Source organism: Electrophorus electricus, chromosome 6 (assembly GCF_013358815.1).
Source record: "Electrophorus electricus isolate fEleEle1 chromosome 6, fEleEle1.pri, whole genome shotgun sequence".
Taxonomy (NCBI): domain Eukaryota; kingdom Metazoa; phylum Chordata; class Actinopteri; order Gymnotiformes; family Gymnotidae; genus Electrophorus; species Electrophorus electricus.
The window spans coordinates 140,001-155,000 of NC_049540.1; the positions used below are offsets into that span (position 1 = coordinate 140,001).

Sequence of the window (15,000 nt, forward strand, 5' to 3'; positions counted from 1 at the left end):
CCGTTCCAACCAGTTATTTACCCACTAGTGTGACAGCTAGTTAAAATGTGAATAATCCTGCGTTTTAGAGAGAAGCTCAAAACTCCTGTAGCAGTTTGCTTTAACAATACTAGCGTTAGCTAACTAGCCATGCCGCTACTTCTCTCCTTTTGACGTTTGCTAAAACTGGAACTAGTACGTAAATTAGCCACCTGTCTACATACCAATGGTTTTAAATCTAAGAATTGCTGACGTTAATACATAAATATGCTTTTCAGTAATCATTATCTATAACTTACCAAATTTCAGCAAATGTTTCGCTGGATGTACGGCCGAACCACTCGCTTACAAAGATAAACGCCCTGGGGCGTGGCTTCGCGACTAACGTCACTCGCACTTCCCCAGTTTACACGCACCACGGTTGGTGAACTGCGGGTATTCTTACGTGCAGTAAATGGCTACAAAAAAGGGGGGGGGGGGGATTTGAAATTTGAGAAAAAAGAGACACAAAACCAACTGTCTCAAGTTTATTGTCAAACAGCTAAGACATTTATTTTATTTTCACAAATCTAATAAAAACTTGGTCCTTCTCTAGTGCTTTTTATGGCATTCCTTTACTTGGGGGTACCACAGTCACATTCAACAAAGGGAGACCAAACAAACCATCTGTGTAAAAGCAGACAGTCAAATCCCAATGAAACAAACATTTTTATTACTTGTATTCAGCAACTGCAATCTCATGTTTCTGTGCTTGAACAGATTTTAACTGAAGAAACTGAACTGTTTAAGGTAATAAATCAAGTGTTTAATTAGGGTGTGCACAGGTGAGCAGCACAGGTATATGTTAAAGGGGGAGAGGACTCCAGTCCTGCAGCTCCCAAATGACACTGTAATTTAGCAGAGTAAAACGAGGATTAAGCCTGGTGTACTAACCCTAACTCTCACCTGGGGCTCTAACCCTAACCCTAACACTCACCTGGGGCTCTGTGTCCAGACCTGAGCACCCTGGCTGGCTTGGCCACCGCCCACATAGTTAGTCTGTCTTTCGGCTCCCAGTTCCTGAGGTCTGTGAGAATGACACTTCCCGACTGTGCTGGTTAGTGAGCAGGTCACTTCCTGATTGCATGATTATGCAGCCTTGTCACTTCCTGCCAAGTAGCAGGTTGGTATGACAGATTTTCGGCACATGACGGATGGTGAGGGAGACTCTGGTGGTCCGGGGCACCACCTCGCCTACGTGCCCTCCCGCCAACGACAGGTTTGCCACGTGCTCCGTTAGTGTGTCCATGGCAACGCCACGAATGCCATGCAGGTAGTGCTCGTACATCTCACCCTGCACGATCAACAGGCTTTGTCGCTGCAGCAACAACGACAGCATGTAGCGGCTCTCTTCAGTCTGCAGAACTCCAGTCTGGAGGAAGAGGAGCTAATCATGTTATTCAATCCACCAATTAAAATCTGGCAAAACATATTTAATTACATAATTAAAGCAACATTTCTATAAAGCAGCAAGTTAGAGACCCACAAACACACCCCCTCATACCCATCAAAGAAAAATCAAGATCAGACAAATCCCACTAAAATAATAATTTGATCAGTTACATTTCTTGCATTAATAAATCAGAATGTTCTAAATTACTGAGAAAAATCCCTAAGACAGACACTCCTTAACAGTGTACAGACATAGTGCCCATAACCTGGAGACAGAAAAGAGAATCAGAAACACTGGAAGCCCAGAGAAGATCAGATATACAGTCGGTGCAGCTCAGGAGAAACAGAAACAGAGCAGCACTTTCTATGCTCACACACCAAATATACACACACCTCACTCCAACTGTATCTTAAACCAATCCCATGTAAATATATTTACATAATTGTGCATGCTTGCAAGTAGGTGTATAATCACATATCTCTATTAAAGTATGTGTGTTTGTATGTACATGTGTCTACAGTATGCATGCAGGTATGCATATGAATCTATTATATATAATTTATTATATATTTTTCATGTGTCCTTTTTTCACCATTTTCTCTACCATATTTTACTGTACACAGGTATGATGACAAAGACATAATTTCAGAAATCAGATTAAAAGATATTTTTGAAAAATAAGGCAATTTCTTGAAGGACTCTAGTCAAATGTTACAAAAGCGGGGTTAGGTAGATAAGCAGGTCTGTATTTGAAAGATCTTTGCTGGACATGTCTGTGACAGGTCTGTGTTTGGGTTGTTAGAACCGTACCTGAGTTTGATCGACAGGTCTGTAGAAGTCCAGCAGAGTGGGGGATCCTAGGCTGATGGTCGTTACTGTGGGGTGATACAATGGGCCGTCCTCATGAGGCTGGGTGAACGCACAGACAGAGGTAAATGGACAAAAAAAAATATCACACCTATACTGAAACACACACTATGAATTTAGTCACCATTCTCAGTATAGTGAGTTCATTCATTTCTCCTTCCCCATACCATAATGCCCTCCTCTGGTCTATATTCATTCACCAGCACATGATTGGCAGTTTTTCCAGCAAATGCACCAAGGGCAGACACTTTCTCTGTGTACGTCAGCAGCCAATCAGGGAGCTTTTCTGCAAGCATTCCTTTTGGATTGGGCAGCCCACCTGATGGCAGATCAAAAATGTCTACCAGCTCAGAAAATATATACATAACATCAGAACATAAGCCTAATGGTAATACAGGGCCACAGTGCAGCAGTTTGACTCCATCATTCTACACATGATACATCTAATAATTACCTTAAGAGTGCAAGCAAGTGTACCAGAGCAAGACAAAACACTTAAGTATATATTGCTTCGACATCATGTTTGAAGTTGGACATCGCTTTTAATGTAATATCAATATCAGTATAAAGTCAAAAATCCACACACTAGATAAGCCAATATGTATTTAAGGAAATAGGCAGAGAGTTGAAATTCCGCATGACACCAGAAACAGATCTGAATGTAAGACAAGAAGACAGACAGACCCCAGTTCTGCAGTCTTCTTCCAGATAGCTGTGTCCATTTGGGTTTGGGTGCTCTGTATACCTGAAATTAACAGATGTGCGTGTCAGCTGTATACCATACATGTAGCCACTGAGCCAGTATGAGACAGCATGATATACTCATATGTGTGTAATTGACAGGTAGGAGTACAATTACCGTACAGTTACCTGCAGGAGAGCAGGATATACTCGTAGGTGTGTAATTGACAGGTAGGAGTAGAGTTACTTGCTGGAGAGCAGGATATACTTGTATGTGTGTTATTGACAGGTAGGAGTACAGTTACCTGCTGAAGAGCAGGATATACTCGTATGTGTGTAATTGACAGGCAGAAGTACAGTTACCTGCTGGAGAGAAGGATATACTCGTATGTGTGTAATTGACAGATAGGAGCAGAGTTACCTGCTGGAGCAGGTGCGCCTCCTCCGCTTCTGTTATGAATGCCGGAACGTAGTACACTGTCGGAGGTGCCTGTTTTCACAATAACGCAATTATTTATGCAACCAACTCTAGGCTGATTCATAGACTAATGGTAGCTAGCTGGCTATCAAACGTCGACTAATATTAGCTAGGTTAGCTATTAAAACCTTAACGTTGTAGTTTAGCTGCAGGTGGAGACCCACTCACGTCTTTCACAACGTATTCTTCTAGTTCTGCAGAAGTCTTGTGCGGGTTTGCCATTGTGACTATAAATGTAAACACAAACAACAGCTCCCACGAGTTAGCTAACGAAACTTACGAAAAAAAAAAACTTTTAGATACAAATTATAAACAACGTTAAATTAGCACCCAACATCACGTACGGTGAATAATTTAGGAAGTTATTACCTTCTGTAGCCTGATTTTATTACATCAAATTACGTAAAAACTGCGGACATTTTGATTTGTTGGTGTTCGGAGGCACGCTGTCATACGCTACAGCGCCACTTACTGATCTGGAGGCCTTACGCCCCCTCCTGAGAGGACGCAGAACTATGCACATACAGTACAGGCCTAGCTAGCCTACATACTTTGCATTGGCAAATACATCTTGCTAAATATATTTATCACAGCATTGTTATTTATTTGGTCTTAATTTAGGTTGTAGTAGCAGTCAAAGAAAAACGATACTAAAATAAACACTAAACAAACGTGAAGAACACGTTTTTACGTTTTTATTTACGCATCCATTTTTTTTTATTTACGCATCAACCATTTCACTGCGAGTTATACTGTGTATGACTATGTATGTGACAAATAAACCAAACTTGAAACTTGATCCACCTGAGCTGCTCGACTTCTCGCCGTTTTCTTCCTCAAACTCCCAGTTTCAGCCCGAAGCACTACAACTGTGGTTTCCATGGCAACGGCAGTCCGCGAGCCGCATCTTGAAGCAGCTACGCTGTACCGTCATTAATAGTTATTGATCAGCTCTGATAGCAGCTGCAATACTGCCCTACACCTGAATGTGTATGCAGACTGTGCTTTTACCACTGGTGGAAATAATAATTTTAAAAAAAGAAAAACAACGAATGCTGTGAACGATGTCAGTGTAGTGGTGACCTGTAACCCCACCGTGTGTGTGCCACAGATAACAATACTTACCAAATGGCTACGTGAATAGCCATAAGAGAAACAACTGTAACTTATTTTAACTATAGAAGCTCATTCAGTAGCCAAAAATAGCAGTCTTTTTTTGTACACGTCATTTAGCTGCTACTCTAGTAGAGCTTTTCAGACTCAAACACACAAATTGTTAACCTGTAATAGCATCTGTGTTCATAAAGCCTGAGTCACAGTGACTTGTGCAGGAGAAGATACTACACCTGAGAAGCCAGCTTGGTGGGCCACAGAAAACGATGTCCTTCATCGGATCAGTACTTTCTGACATTGCTAGGAGATGTTTTGCTGTGTTTACTTGTTACTCTTGGTATGGTGTTCAGGAGCACTAGGTTGCCAGGGTTACAGCATCATAGCGATGCAGTCGTGACAGGAATACCCCAGTGTTCTGTCAAGGCAGACTCCCCACATACACACACAAACCTGTCGCCTTGACAACATGATTTTTATCATCAAATCCTCTCCTATTACTGTCTTATCCTGAAAGAAAAGAAAGAGCGAGAGAGAGACAGAGAAAGAAATAAAGAGAATAGATGCACATTATCCACCTTTATCACACATATTGATGCATTTTGTCCTGTTGAATTCTTGTGAGATGTTTAGGCAGCGGTGAGATCAGAAACAGGAATGGTTCTGTGAGCTCAGACCCAGTGCTGCAATGACAGCTCTGTATTTGCAGAGCTCAGATGACCTTGGAACATCACTGAGTGATGAAACTGCGACACAGGCAGCCTGAAGAAAATCAGCTGGACCAGAAAGCAGGTTGGCGCTGCAAATCAGACTGTGATCAGACCGCAGTGTAGAGAAGTCTGATACTACAATCTGACCATGTTGTTGAGAGGTCTGATTACTGTTTGAGGAGATGTGTCATCTCAGTGATGTCATTGGTGGGAGATGGGAGATGGCTGTGTGTGTGTGTGTGTGTGTGTGTGTGTTTGAATATGGTATGTTCAGTAATATTAGATATAAATAAAATTCATATGCTGACAGTAACTATGTCACAAAAACAACCATAATTAATAATCCTCTAACCCTAACACTATGTAAACAATGGTGCTATAAATACTGTAAATCAAGATAAACAATTTATGTGCATTGGTCTTTCCAGTTTCTGTGTCTGTGGGTCAGTTAAATAAAGCTGTTTACAGGGGCCTAGCAGAACTTTATTTTAGCTCATATTAAACAAATCTTTGTGTTTGGAAGTTTGGAAATTGCTTCGAATTTTTGGTCCAGGTATCTAAGTTCCAGATGGGCAGCAAGGTGGCTTGGTGGTCTTGGGTTTGAGTGTCTATCTGGGTGGAGTATATATATATATATAATATATACGTGCGTGTGCATGTATGTCCAGTGATGGTTGGTGCTCTGTGTGTGTGTGTATGTCCAGTGATGGTTGGTGCTCTGTGTGTGTGTATGTCCAGTGATGGTTGGTGCTCTGTGTGTGTGTATGTCCAGTGATGGTTGGTGCTCTGTGTGTGTGTATGTCCAGTGGTGGTTGGTGCTCTGTGTGTGTGTATGTCCAGTGATGGTTGGTGCTCTGTGTGTGTGTATGTCCAGTGATGGTTGGTGCTCTCTGTGTATGTGTGTATGTCCAGTGATGGTTGGTGCTCTGTGTGTGTGTATGTCCAGTGATGGTTGGTGCTCTGTGTGTGTGTATGTCCTGGTCTTAAACTCCTCCCCTGTACCCAGTACAGTCCCCTAGGGGGCTGTGGTATCTGACTGAGAGTATGCTGTGTGCAGATTAGCTGCCCTTCTCATCTAATATATAAAAGCTAATATATATATATATATATATATATATATATATATATATATATATATATATATATAGCTGTCTGTAAAGTGTCCTTGAGTATGAGAAAGGTGCTATGTAAATAATTTTTTTAAAAATAAGCGTGTTCAGAATCAAACATTTAGTGTTAGTTCACACAGGGGTGTGTTACAGTAGTGTCCAATGAGTGACCTGGTGACCTGTTGAATTAAATAGTTCGTGAGTGTGTGCCAAAGGTAAAACACACCTGCTGTTCTCTTTAGTATGAACAAACGTGTTTGTAATTCTTATAAGAGACAGTGCATAGCTGTGCATAGCTCAGCTTGACCTAAAAGAAACTCTGTAAATAGTGCTGTTTTACTCTGGCCCTCTGTGGAAAGGGGCGGGGTTACAGCAGGAATGGGGACAGTCCATAGGGCTTAGAGGAGTAACCTTGGGAACGACCAGGTCTGCTGTTCTGTTTCACAAATTTTTTAATGGTACTTTATGAAGTAGTCATTTAAAAAATGACATTCAACAGACTGGTATGGCAGACACCCTTGTACATATGGTACACTTTAATTAGGATAATGACATTTAACTACAGTCTAGCTTCTGGAACATTCCAGTAGTGACTATATGTGGTTACTGTTACATTGGTCAACAATGACTTTTACTATACAAAACTGTCATTACTATACTGTTACATTGGTCAACAATTATGTTTAATATACTATATTATCATTACTATACTGTTACATTGGTCAACAATGACTTTTACTATACTAAACTATCATTACTATACTGTTACATTGGTCAACAATGACTTTTACTGTACTAAACTATCATTACTATACTGTTACATTGGTCAACAATGACTTTTACTATACTAAACTATCATTACTATACTGTTACATTGGTCAACAATGACTTTTACTGTACTAAACTATCATTACTATACTGTTACATTGGTCAACAATGACTTTTACTGTACTAAACTATCATTACTATACTGTTACATTGGTCAACAATGACTTTTACTGTACTAAACTATCATTACTATACTGTTACATTGGTCAACAATGACTTTTACTATACTAAACTATCATTACTATACTGTTACATTGGTCAACAATGACTTTGAATTTTGCACACCAAAGCCAAATATGTTTTCAGAATTACTGTTACTCAGTTTTTTTGTTTCAGTATATTTACACATGTTTATGTGTAATATAGAAATTTAATATATAGTATATTGAACATTGAAGATGGATTATCCTGAGGACAAATATAGGCAAAAATCATACATTATACATTTTGGAAGTAAGTTTATAGATATTTTATAACCATACCTTATAAAAAGATTCTAAGAACTGGTTTGAATTCAATGTAAAAAGTATTTAATTTTGGTGCTTAGTGTTGTTAACGCGGGCTCTAACAACTTGCATGTGTATTTGCTCCATAATTATTTTACTATGCCTGTCTGAGATTTTAGAAACAAAGAACAACTCACTCACACACACACACACACACACAGAGACACACACACACACACACACACACAGAGAGAGACACACACACACACACACACATACACAATCAACTGTTGTAAAAAGCGCTATATAAATAAATTTGACTTGACTTTTGAGAGAATAATAAAGTCTGTGTGATATGGACAGGAGTCATAACAAAGACTCGCTCCACTTCTGCAGGAGAGAGATGTTCTGCTCCATTTCTGAGGTTTCTGCGTTTTATTTTTCCATTCCTCTTCAACAAACAAAACTTACAGATTTAAAATAAAAAGAACAAGAACAATTGTAACATTAAAAGCATTTGATTCAGACAGTATGCAAAAAAATACAATCAAAACCCCCTCCACCAAAAAATCAGTAACAAGCACTTGTTTGTCAGTAATTTACAGACACCACACACACGCATGTATGCACATACGCACATACACACACACACACACACGCACATTTACACACACACACACACACACACACACACAGAAAAGTGAATGCGGGACGAGAATGCTGGAATCTCTCACATATTACTTCAGAAAAGAACAAAGTTTACAAAAACACACGTTGAAAAGCACAACTCAGTTTTTTTTACAAACACTCAAATAATAATAACCATAATAATTATAATAAACAGTTAAACAAAACATACATGAGATCTACAGGAAATCATCACTACTACCTGTCCAAAATTTCCACGTTAAAAACAGGTTAGTTGGTTTGGGTTTTGCATCCTGGAGGTTTGTATTATGTAATTGTTAGGTTACTGTGTGTGTGTCTGCGTGTATGTGCACATATATGTGTGTGTGTATATGCACTTTGTTCTGTGCGTGTGTGTCTGTGTTTGTGTGTGTGTTGGTGTGTTTTGTATATGTGATTGTGTTTTTGCATGAATGTGTGTGTGTGTGTTTGGGTACGTGTGTGGGTATGTATTAGGATGGGGACCTAATGCTCATTAAAGTGCGTTCAAAAACAGCAGACAAGAGGAAATGTTGTCAGAATTTAAAACACAGGCGCTAATGTGGCATTTGGGCCTTTCATACACTGACACATGAGTTTAAACAACCTGCACCTACAGACACATAACACTGAAATAACATTCGATTATCATTTTATGTAAAAATGCAAGTACATTCGGAAATTACATCTGGGGTTAGGAGAACCAAGCTACAACAAAGTTTCAGACTGATTAATGACATTGAATATAATATAATGCAACAAAGTAGTATAACATAATGTAACATAATGTAACATAATGTAATGCAACATAACAGACCTTAGCATGCAGGGGCCCCCTCCGTCTGAATAACAGCTTCTCTATCTGTCCCAACACTGTAAAAATGGCAGAGTTTTACAAATAAAAATGGTCTAAAATTCAGCACATTTAAAATTTATAAATTAGCTCAGTGAATATTAATCATGTTGGGGGAAAAATCTAAAATCTTCCATCTTTAGCTGCTTTTTAACATTTTTTTAATCATTTAAAAAACTTTTCCCATTTTTACAGTGCAGTTCCAGTACCCAGTACGTATATAGTTATACACCTGTAAACCTCCCATATCTGTCAAAAACAGACTAAAACAATAAAGTACAGATGGAAAAAAAATGAATCTGTCTAGCAAAAAATGTCCATCTGTACTGCATGCAGACCTGCACCTCAGAATGACTCCAGACACACAACTAACTAAACATTAGGGTTTTTTTGTTAGTTTTGTTTCCTGACCCCCAATAATTCACTTGGATATCATGCAATAGACGTGCAAAAAAGATAAACACCTAACTCCACAAAACACACGTTCATAAATGGAACATGTTATGGATGCTTAATAACGTGTTTACGACATGATTATAACATGTTTACGCCTACTCCATGCCGACCTACAGAACCAATATGATGGAAGAGCCAAGTGGAAGCCACAAGTCAAACAAATTTATGCCCGAGTGTATAATAACCAAGTTTATGCATAAAAGAACTATTAGTAGGGTTAGGGTTGGGTTAGAGTTAGGGTTAGGTTAGGGTTAGGGTTAGTAGGGTTAGTAGGGTTAGGGTTAGGCTTAGGGTTAGGTTAGGGTTAGTTAGTTCTCTATGCAACTATGGCATTAGGGTTAGACTTAGGGTTAGTTAGGGTTAAAGTTAGGGTTAGGGTTAGTTAGGGTTAGGGTTAGGGTTAGGGTTAGGGTTAAGGTTAGGGTTAGGGTTAGGGTTAGAGTTAGGTTTAGGGTTATGGTTAGGGTTAAGGTTAGGGATAGGTTAGGGTTAGGGTTAAGGTTAGGTTAGGGTTTAGGGTTAGGGTTAGAGTTAGGGTTAGGGTTAGGTTAGGGTTAAGATTAGGGTTAGGGTTAAGGTTAGGGTTAAGGTTAGGGGTTAGGGTTGGGTTAGGGTTGGGTTAGAGTTAGGCTTAGGGTTAGGTTTAGGGTTAGGGTTAGTTAGTTCTCTATGCAATTATGGAGTTAAAACAACACTGACAGGGCTTTTTTTTTACTCTTTTGATTATCTTTTCATTCAAACTAAAAAAGTATTGATTGGCACTTGATCAGTGTGTCTAAATAAGTTGTCAGATATCTAAATGCTTTGCTTGCATGTCTACATGTTGAAAAGATGCATGGGTCTAATCTGGCATGTGTCTAATCTGGCACAGGTCGACTGAATTCACGGCGTCTGTGTTATTAGAATCTTACACCTCGTTTTTCTCCTGCAAAGACATGAGCAGAACTCTAATGAACAGATCAGACATCTTATCAAACCAGATAAGAACTCTAATGAACAGATCAGACATCTTTTCAACCAAAATATTTCTTGTATATTTCACTTATCAAATAGCAGCATTTTTTAACTTTTTAACTTACAGTATTACAAAAAAGTACATGTAAACCTATTCATTCAAAAATGTATTAAATCCAAAGGGTTCATACAACGGACATAACAAAACACAAAAACTGGACAACATGCTACAATATTGCTTCCAATATTTCTTTAAATTTTTCTTTATGTAGATCTAAAATCATCTGTGACGTTGATATGGACACCAGCAGCCCAATAAGAGCATTTCTAATGCACAAACAAATGGCAAAGCTAATCTTAGTCTGGCTGGATTGGCACTGTTGTCATACACACAAGTGTAACGGAGTTCACACACTGAAACCCACAGCGCGAGACAACTGCATTTGACTACAAACTAGAGAACGACACTAATATTCCACGAAGACCATGGGACAGGACGGAATCCACAGTTTCATTTAAAAATGGAAAGGGTGGAAAGAATGTCCTCAGCTCTCCCAGTGAGGAAACTAATTGTTGTGACCATATTGTTTGAGCTTCAGGTGCGTATCGACCCAGACTGTCGTATCCTTTCCCATGGTTCTTTGCTCTGGACTTGCTCGGCTTCTGACGCACATCCAGGGCCTCTTTTGAAGCACCAGTTCCCTGTTTCAGGGTGATGGTACACCCCCAGTCTGAGTCCAGTTTGAGGTCTCATAATGGACAAACTGGCAAACTGATGTTAGACCAGCTGTAAAAGGCGAACATCTACCGGAAGATGGTTTTAGGTAGAGGTACAGAACTGCTTCCAGGTCAGAGTTCACAGAAAGAACATAAGCTTTTGAAGCAGTAGCACAGTCTAGTGCCATGGTGCTTAGGTCAGGGTTAGGGTCAGGGTTAGGGTTACAGTTAGGATCATGGTCAGGGCATGGAGCTTGCAGTGTATGTCTCCAACTGTCATCCACTGAGGGCAGAGCCAGAATGTCTTCACACCCTTGTAGCCCCAGAACGAACACACGCACCCACATCCATGCACGCGCACACACACACAGGCAATCAGTTGCCATCTCCAACCAGAGAGGAGAGGAGAGGACAGAGGAGAAGGGAGAGGGAAAGAGAGGATGAGAAGAAAGGGGAGGAGAGGAGAGAGAGATGGGAGGAGAGGGGAAGAGAAAAACACATACAGACAAAGAATGCATACAAGCAATGGATGAAAAAATGTACAACATAAAACTACAATATATCAGAGAGAGAGAGAGCAAAAGAGAGAAAGAGAGGACCCAGGAGGAAGAGTAGGAACTGATGAAGATAAAGCGTGGATGTAGAGAAAGCAGAAGAGCAGAGGTGCACAAAGCAGAAGAGTCTGTGTGAAAGAGAGAAAACACTGAAGTTTGTGAAAGAAAGAGAGAAAACAGAAGAGTGTATGTGAAAGAGAGAGAAAACTGAGAGACGTCCATCTCCTTCATTGCTGACGGGCTAATGAAGCAGCATTTTTTGCTGAGAAATCTAATTTTGCAAATTTGTTTTCTCCACAATAATTGTTTCTAGTTCCAAAAAATACAGGGGCCAAAAAATACAAAAATAACGTAGAGGTGGGTTTAGGGGTTAGAGGTGAGGTTGAGGGTGAGGGTTAGGGGTTAAGAGCTAGGGGTTAAGGGTAGGGTTAGATTTAGGGTTAGGGTTAGGAGTTAGGGGTTAGGGGTTAGGGGTAGAGTTATATTTAGGATTATGGGTTAGGGGTGAAATGCTGCTGTATGTGTGCTGTGTTTGTGCTTCTGAAAATGCAAACACACTTTCTTCTCACACCTCAGAAATGACTTTCTCGAAACTGATAGCAAGCAATAATTCAAAAATAATTTGTGGAAAGTATAAATATCATAAAATGGATTTGCTGATAAACATACTGTCATAAGCACCGGGTATGAAATATGGACAAAGATTTATTTTGCACAATTAAGCAAATAAATGTATCTCCTTCTCCTTCTCTGTCCCCTCTTTTTTGCCCCCCTCTCTCTCTCTTCCTGCCCTGACCCCAGCTCCTCAGGTCCTGTACCAGGTTCTATGAAGTAGGGTCTGGGCAGTAGAAGCAGCTGTGGAATCGTTTGCACACATTAATGAAGGTTAGTGGATATCTGGGCACTGCCATACAGTTGTGGTCAGAAGAGGGCTGAACCCCTAATCCCTAACCCCTAACCCATAACCCAAACTTTAACCCTAACTCTCCAGTGCCTTGAACTGCATGGCAGAAAAGACCCAAACCAGCAGAACAAACTCAGACTACAGATGCACCAACAGAACCAGTTTAGACCAGAGTGTTGCTCCAGGGCTCAGAGCAGCTGAGAGCACTTCCAGAGGGACATAGTAGCTGCAGGGGACAGCGCTGGTTTGACCCATGTGTCCGTGGCATCCTCCTCCTGTAACCTGCTTTGCCCTCTCTTACTGCGTGGTAACAGATGGCACAATATTTACATTCCAGAGTTGATGACCCATTGATTCACAGTGTGGTTTAAAGGAGAGATAACCTTTTGTCTGTACAACAGTCCTGTGCGTTCTGACATTCTGCAGCTCGCATTTCCCTAGATGGACTAAAAAACGCAGTTAGCAGCAGAAACTGTAATGGAACCCAAACCCTAACGGTGATGTAATCCAAACCCTAATGGTGATATAACCAAAACCCTAATGGTGATATAACCAAAACTATAATGGTGATATAATCCAAACCCTAATGGTGATGTAACCCAAACCCTAATGGTGATGTAACCCAAACCCTAATGGCGATGTCACCCAAACCCTAATGGCGATGTCACCCAAACCCTAATGGCAATGTAACCCAAACCTTAACAGTGATGCTGAGTGCATAATGACTACAAAGCAAAGCCCAAAAACGAACCAAAATAAGCGATTAAATACACTGCCATGCTGATATCCTAAAACACATACGTGTTGCACAGAAAGGCTAAGGTCCACATTCAACCTTCACACTAGAAAATGTGCCACATTGTTTTCCCCAGTTTCTGGAGAGGAACGGCCTGTGTTGGACCTCGCCTCTGTCGGGCCCGGACTGTGTCGGACGGGGCTTGTGTCGGACCCGGCCTCTGTCGGACCTGGCCTGTATCGAACCCGGACTGTGTAGGCTCCAGACTGCGTTGGACCTGGCCTGTGTCGGACCCGGCTTGTGTGGGACCCGGACTGTGTCGGACCCGGCCTGTGTTGGACCCGGCCTGTGTCGGACCTGGCCTCTCAGTACCACGTGTGATAGCTCCAGAGCAGACATCTTGCACCAGCATCATAGTTACTGCTGTAAAGGCTGTGTGGCGTCAGCGCACATGCACTGCCAGTGTCAGGCGTCTACAGGCAGCTGGACATCAAGTGCACTTTCTCTCTGTGTCACATGCGGAAGCTGGAGTAGAGCTCAGAACTTGGTTACACTGCATACAAACTGGAAATCTTCCATTTTTCCCATTCTGTCCAAACATGAGGTATATCATCTTGAGATCTGTTCATACAAAAAAAGAAAAAAAATAAACTAGAAAAAAAATCCACAGTTTAAAATCACCGTTTTTTAACACCCACAGTACTGGTTTGTCATACAGTGTTTCATTGTGGTGTAACACCGTAGTTGTGGTGCGACACTGTAGGTGTTAACTCAACACTGGTGATGTTACTGTGCCTGGCTATTGCCCGAACCTTCCAACCGATCGAAGAGGAAAAGTTTAGAGGTGTGACTGCAGCCAATCAGCTCTCAGTTTTCAACAGCAGGATTTAAAAGTCTTGGATCAACCAGATGATTTAGTGTTGTGTTGTGTTGTGAAGAGAATTTTAAATATGAAGAGTGTCTCTAATGTGTGGTGTGTTGGCTCTGTAATGACGTTATGATCAAACCACAACATTGCTTTAATTAATAATGAGGGGTAAGGTGAACTCATCCCCCAAACGCTAAAATCCGTAGGTAAGTGTAAGAATTTTCTCAAAATGTTGAAAATGTTTCTCAAATTCATTGTCAGTGATTTTCTCATAGCACCAAAGAAATATCTATTGACTAAACTGCATTTGCAGGGTGTGTGTGTGTGTGTGTGTGGGGGGGGGGTGTTTGTGTGTGTGGAGGTGTGTACAGGTTTGTGTAGGTGTGTTTGCATTTACATTTCCATCCTCTTGCAATGAGCATCTGACCTTTGACACTGGTTGTCTTCCTTTCTGTAACGGTTATATTATGTCAGTGTTAAGAGGAGACCCAGTGTGAATATCAAGTCTATAAACATTCAAATCAACCTGGAATCACTGGTTTAAGCCTAGCCTAACCCTGGAATCATGGGTTTAAGCCAAATCTAATCCTGGATTCACAGATTTAAAACTAATCTAACCCTGGATTCACAGGTTTAAAACCAACCTAACCCT

The 15,000-nt window shown here is 40.6% G+C and overlaps 3 protein-coding genes across 3 annotated transcripts in view; all 3 read right to left on the minus strand.

The window, feature by feature from the left end:
• capns1a (calpain, small subunit 1 a) overlaps positions 1 to 381 on the minus strand; it is a 10,497-nt gene extending 10,116 nt beyond the window's left edge. The window contains exon 1 of the mRNA XM_027029505.2: positions 279 to 381. The gene's annotated coding sequence lies outside the window, so the exon portion shown is untranslated. The remainder of the gene's footprint in view (positions 1 to 278) is intronic.
• A 112-nt stretch (positions 382 to 493) lies between these two features.
• alkbh6 (alkB homolog 6) lies at positions 494 to 3,899 on the minus strand. Its single transcript, XM_027029500.2, has 7 exons — positions 3,807 to 3,899; positions 3,606 to 3,664; positions 3,381 to 3,449; positions 2,963 to 3,023; positions 2,446 to 2,597; positions 2,222 to 2,320; positions 494 to 1,390 (listed from the first exon to the last, which is right to left on the minus strand). Exons 2-7 carry the CDS (start codon positions 3,657 to 3,659, stop codon positions 1,121 to 1,123), a joined length of 705 nt encoding a protein of 234 aa, XP_026885301.1. The 5' UTR covers positions 3,660 to 3,664; positions 3,807 to 3,899; the 3' UTR covers positions 494 to 1,120.
• An 8,348-nt stretch (positions 3,900 to 12,247) lies between these two features.
• Positions 12,248 to 15,000, minus strand: part of nova1 (NOVA alternative splicing regulator 1) — a 22,229-nt gene continuing 19,476 nt past the window's right edge. Inside the window, exon 4 of the mRNA XM_027029514.2 lies at positions 12,248 to 15,000. This exon is cut by the window's right edge and continues 1,853 nt beyond it. The gene's annotated coding sequence lies outside the window, so the exon portion shown is untranslated.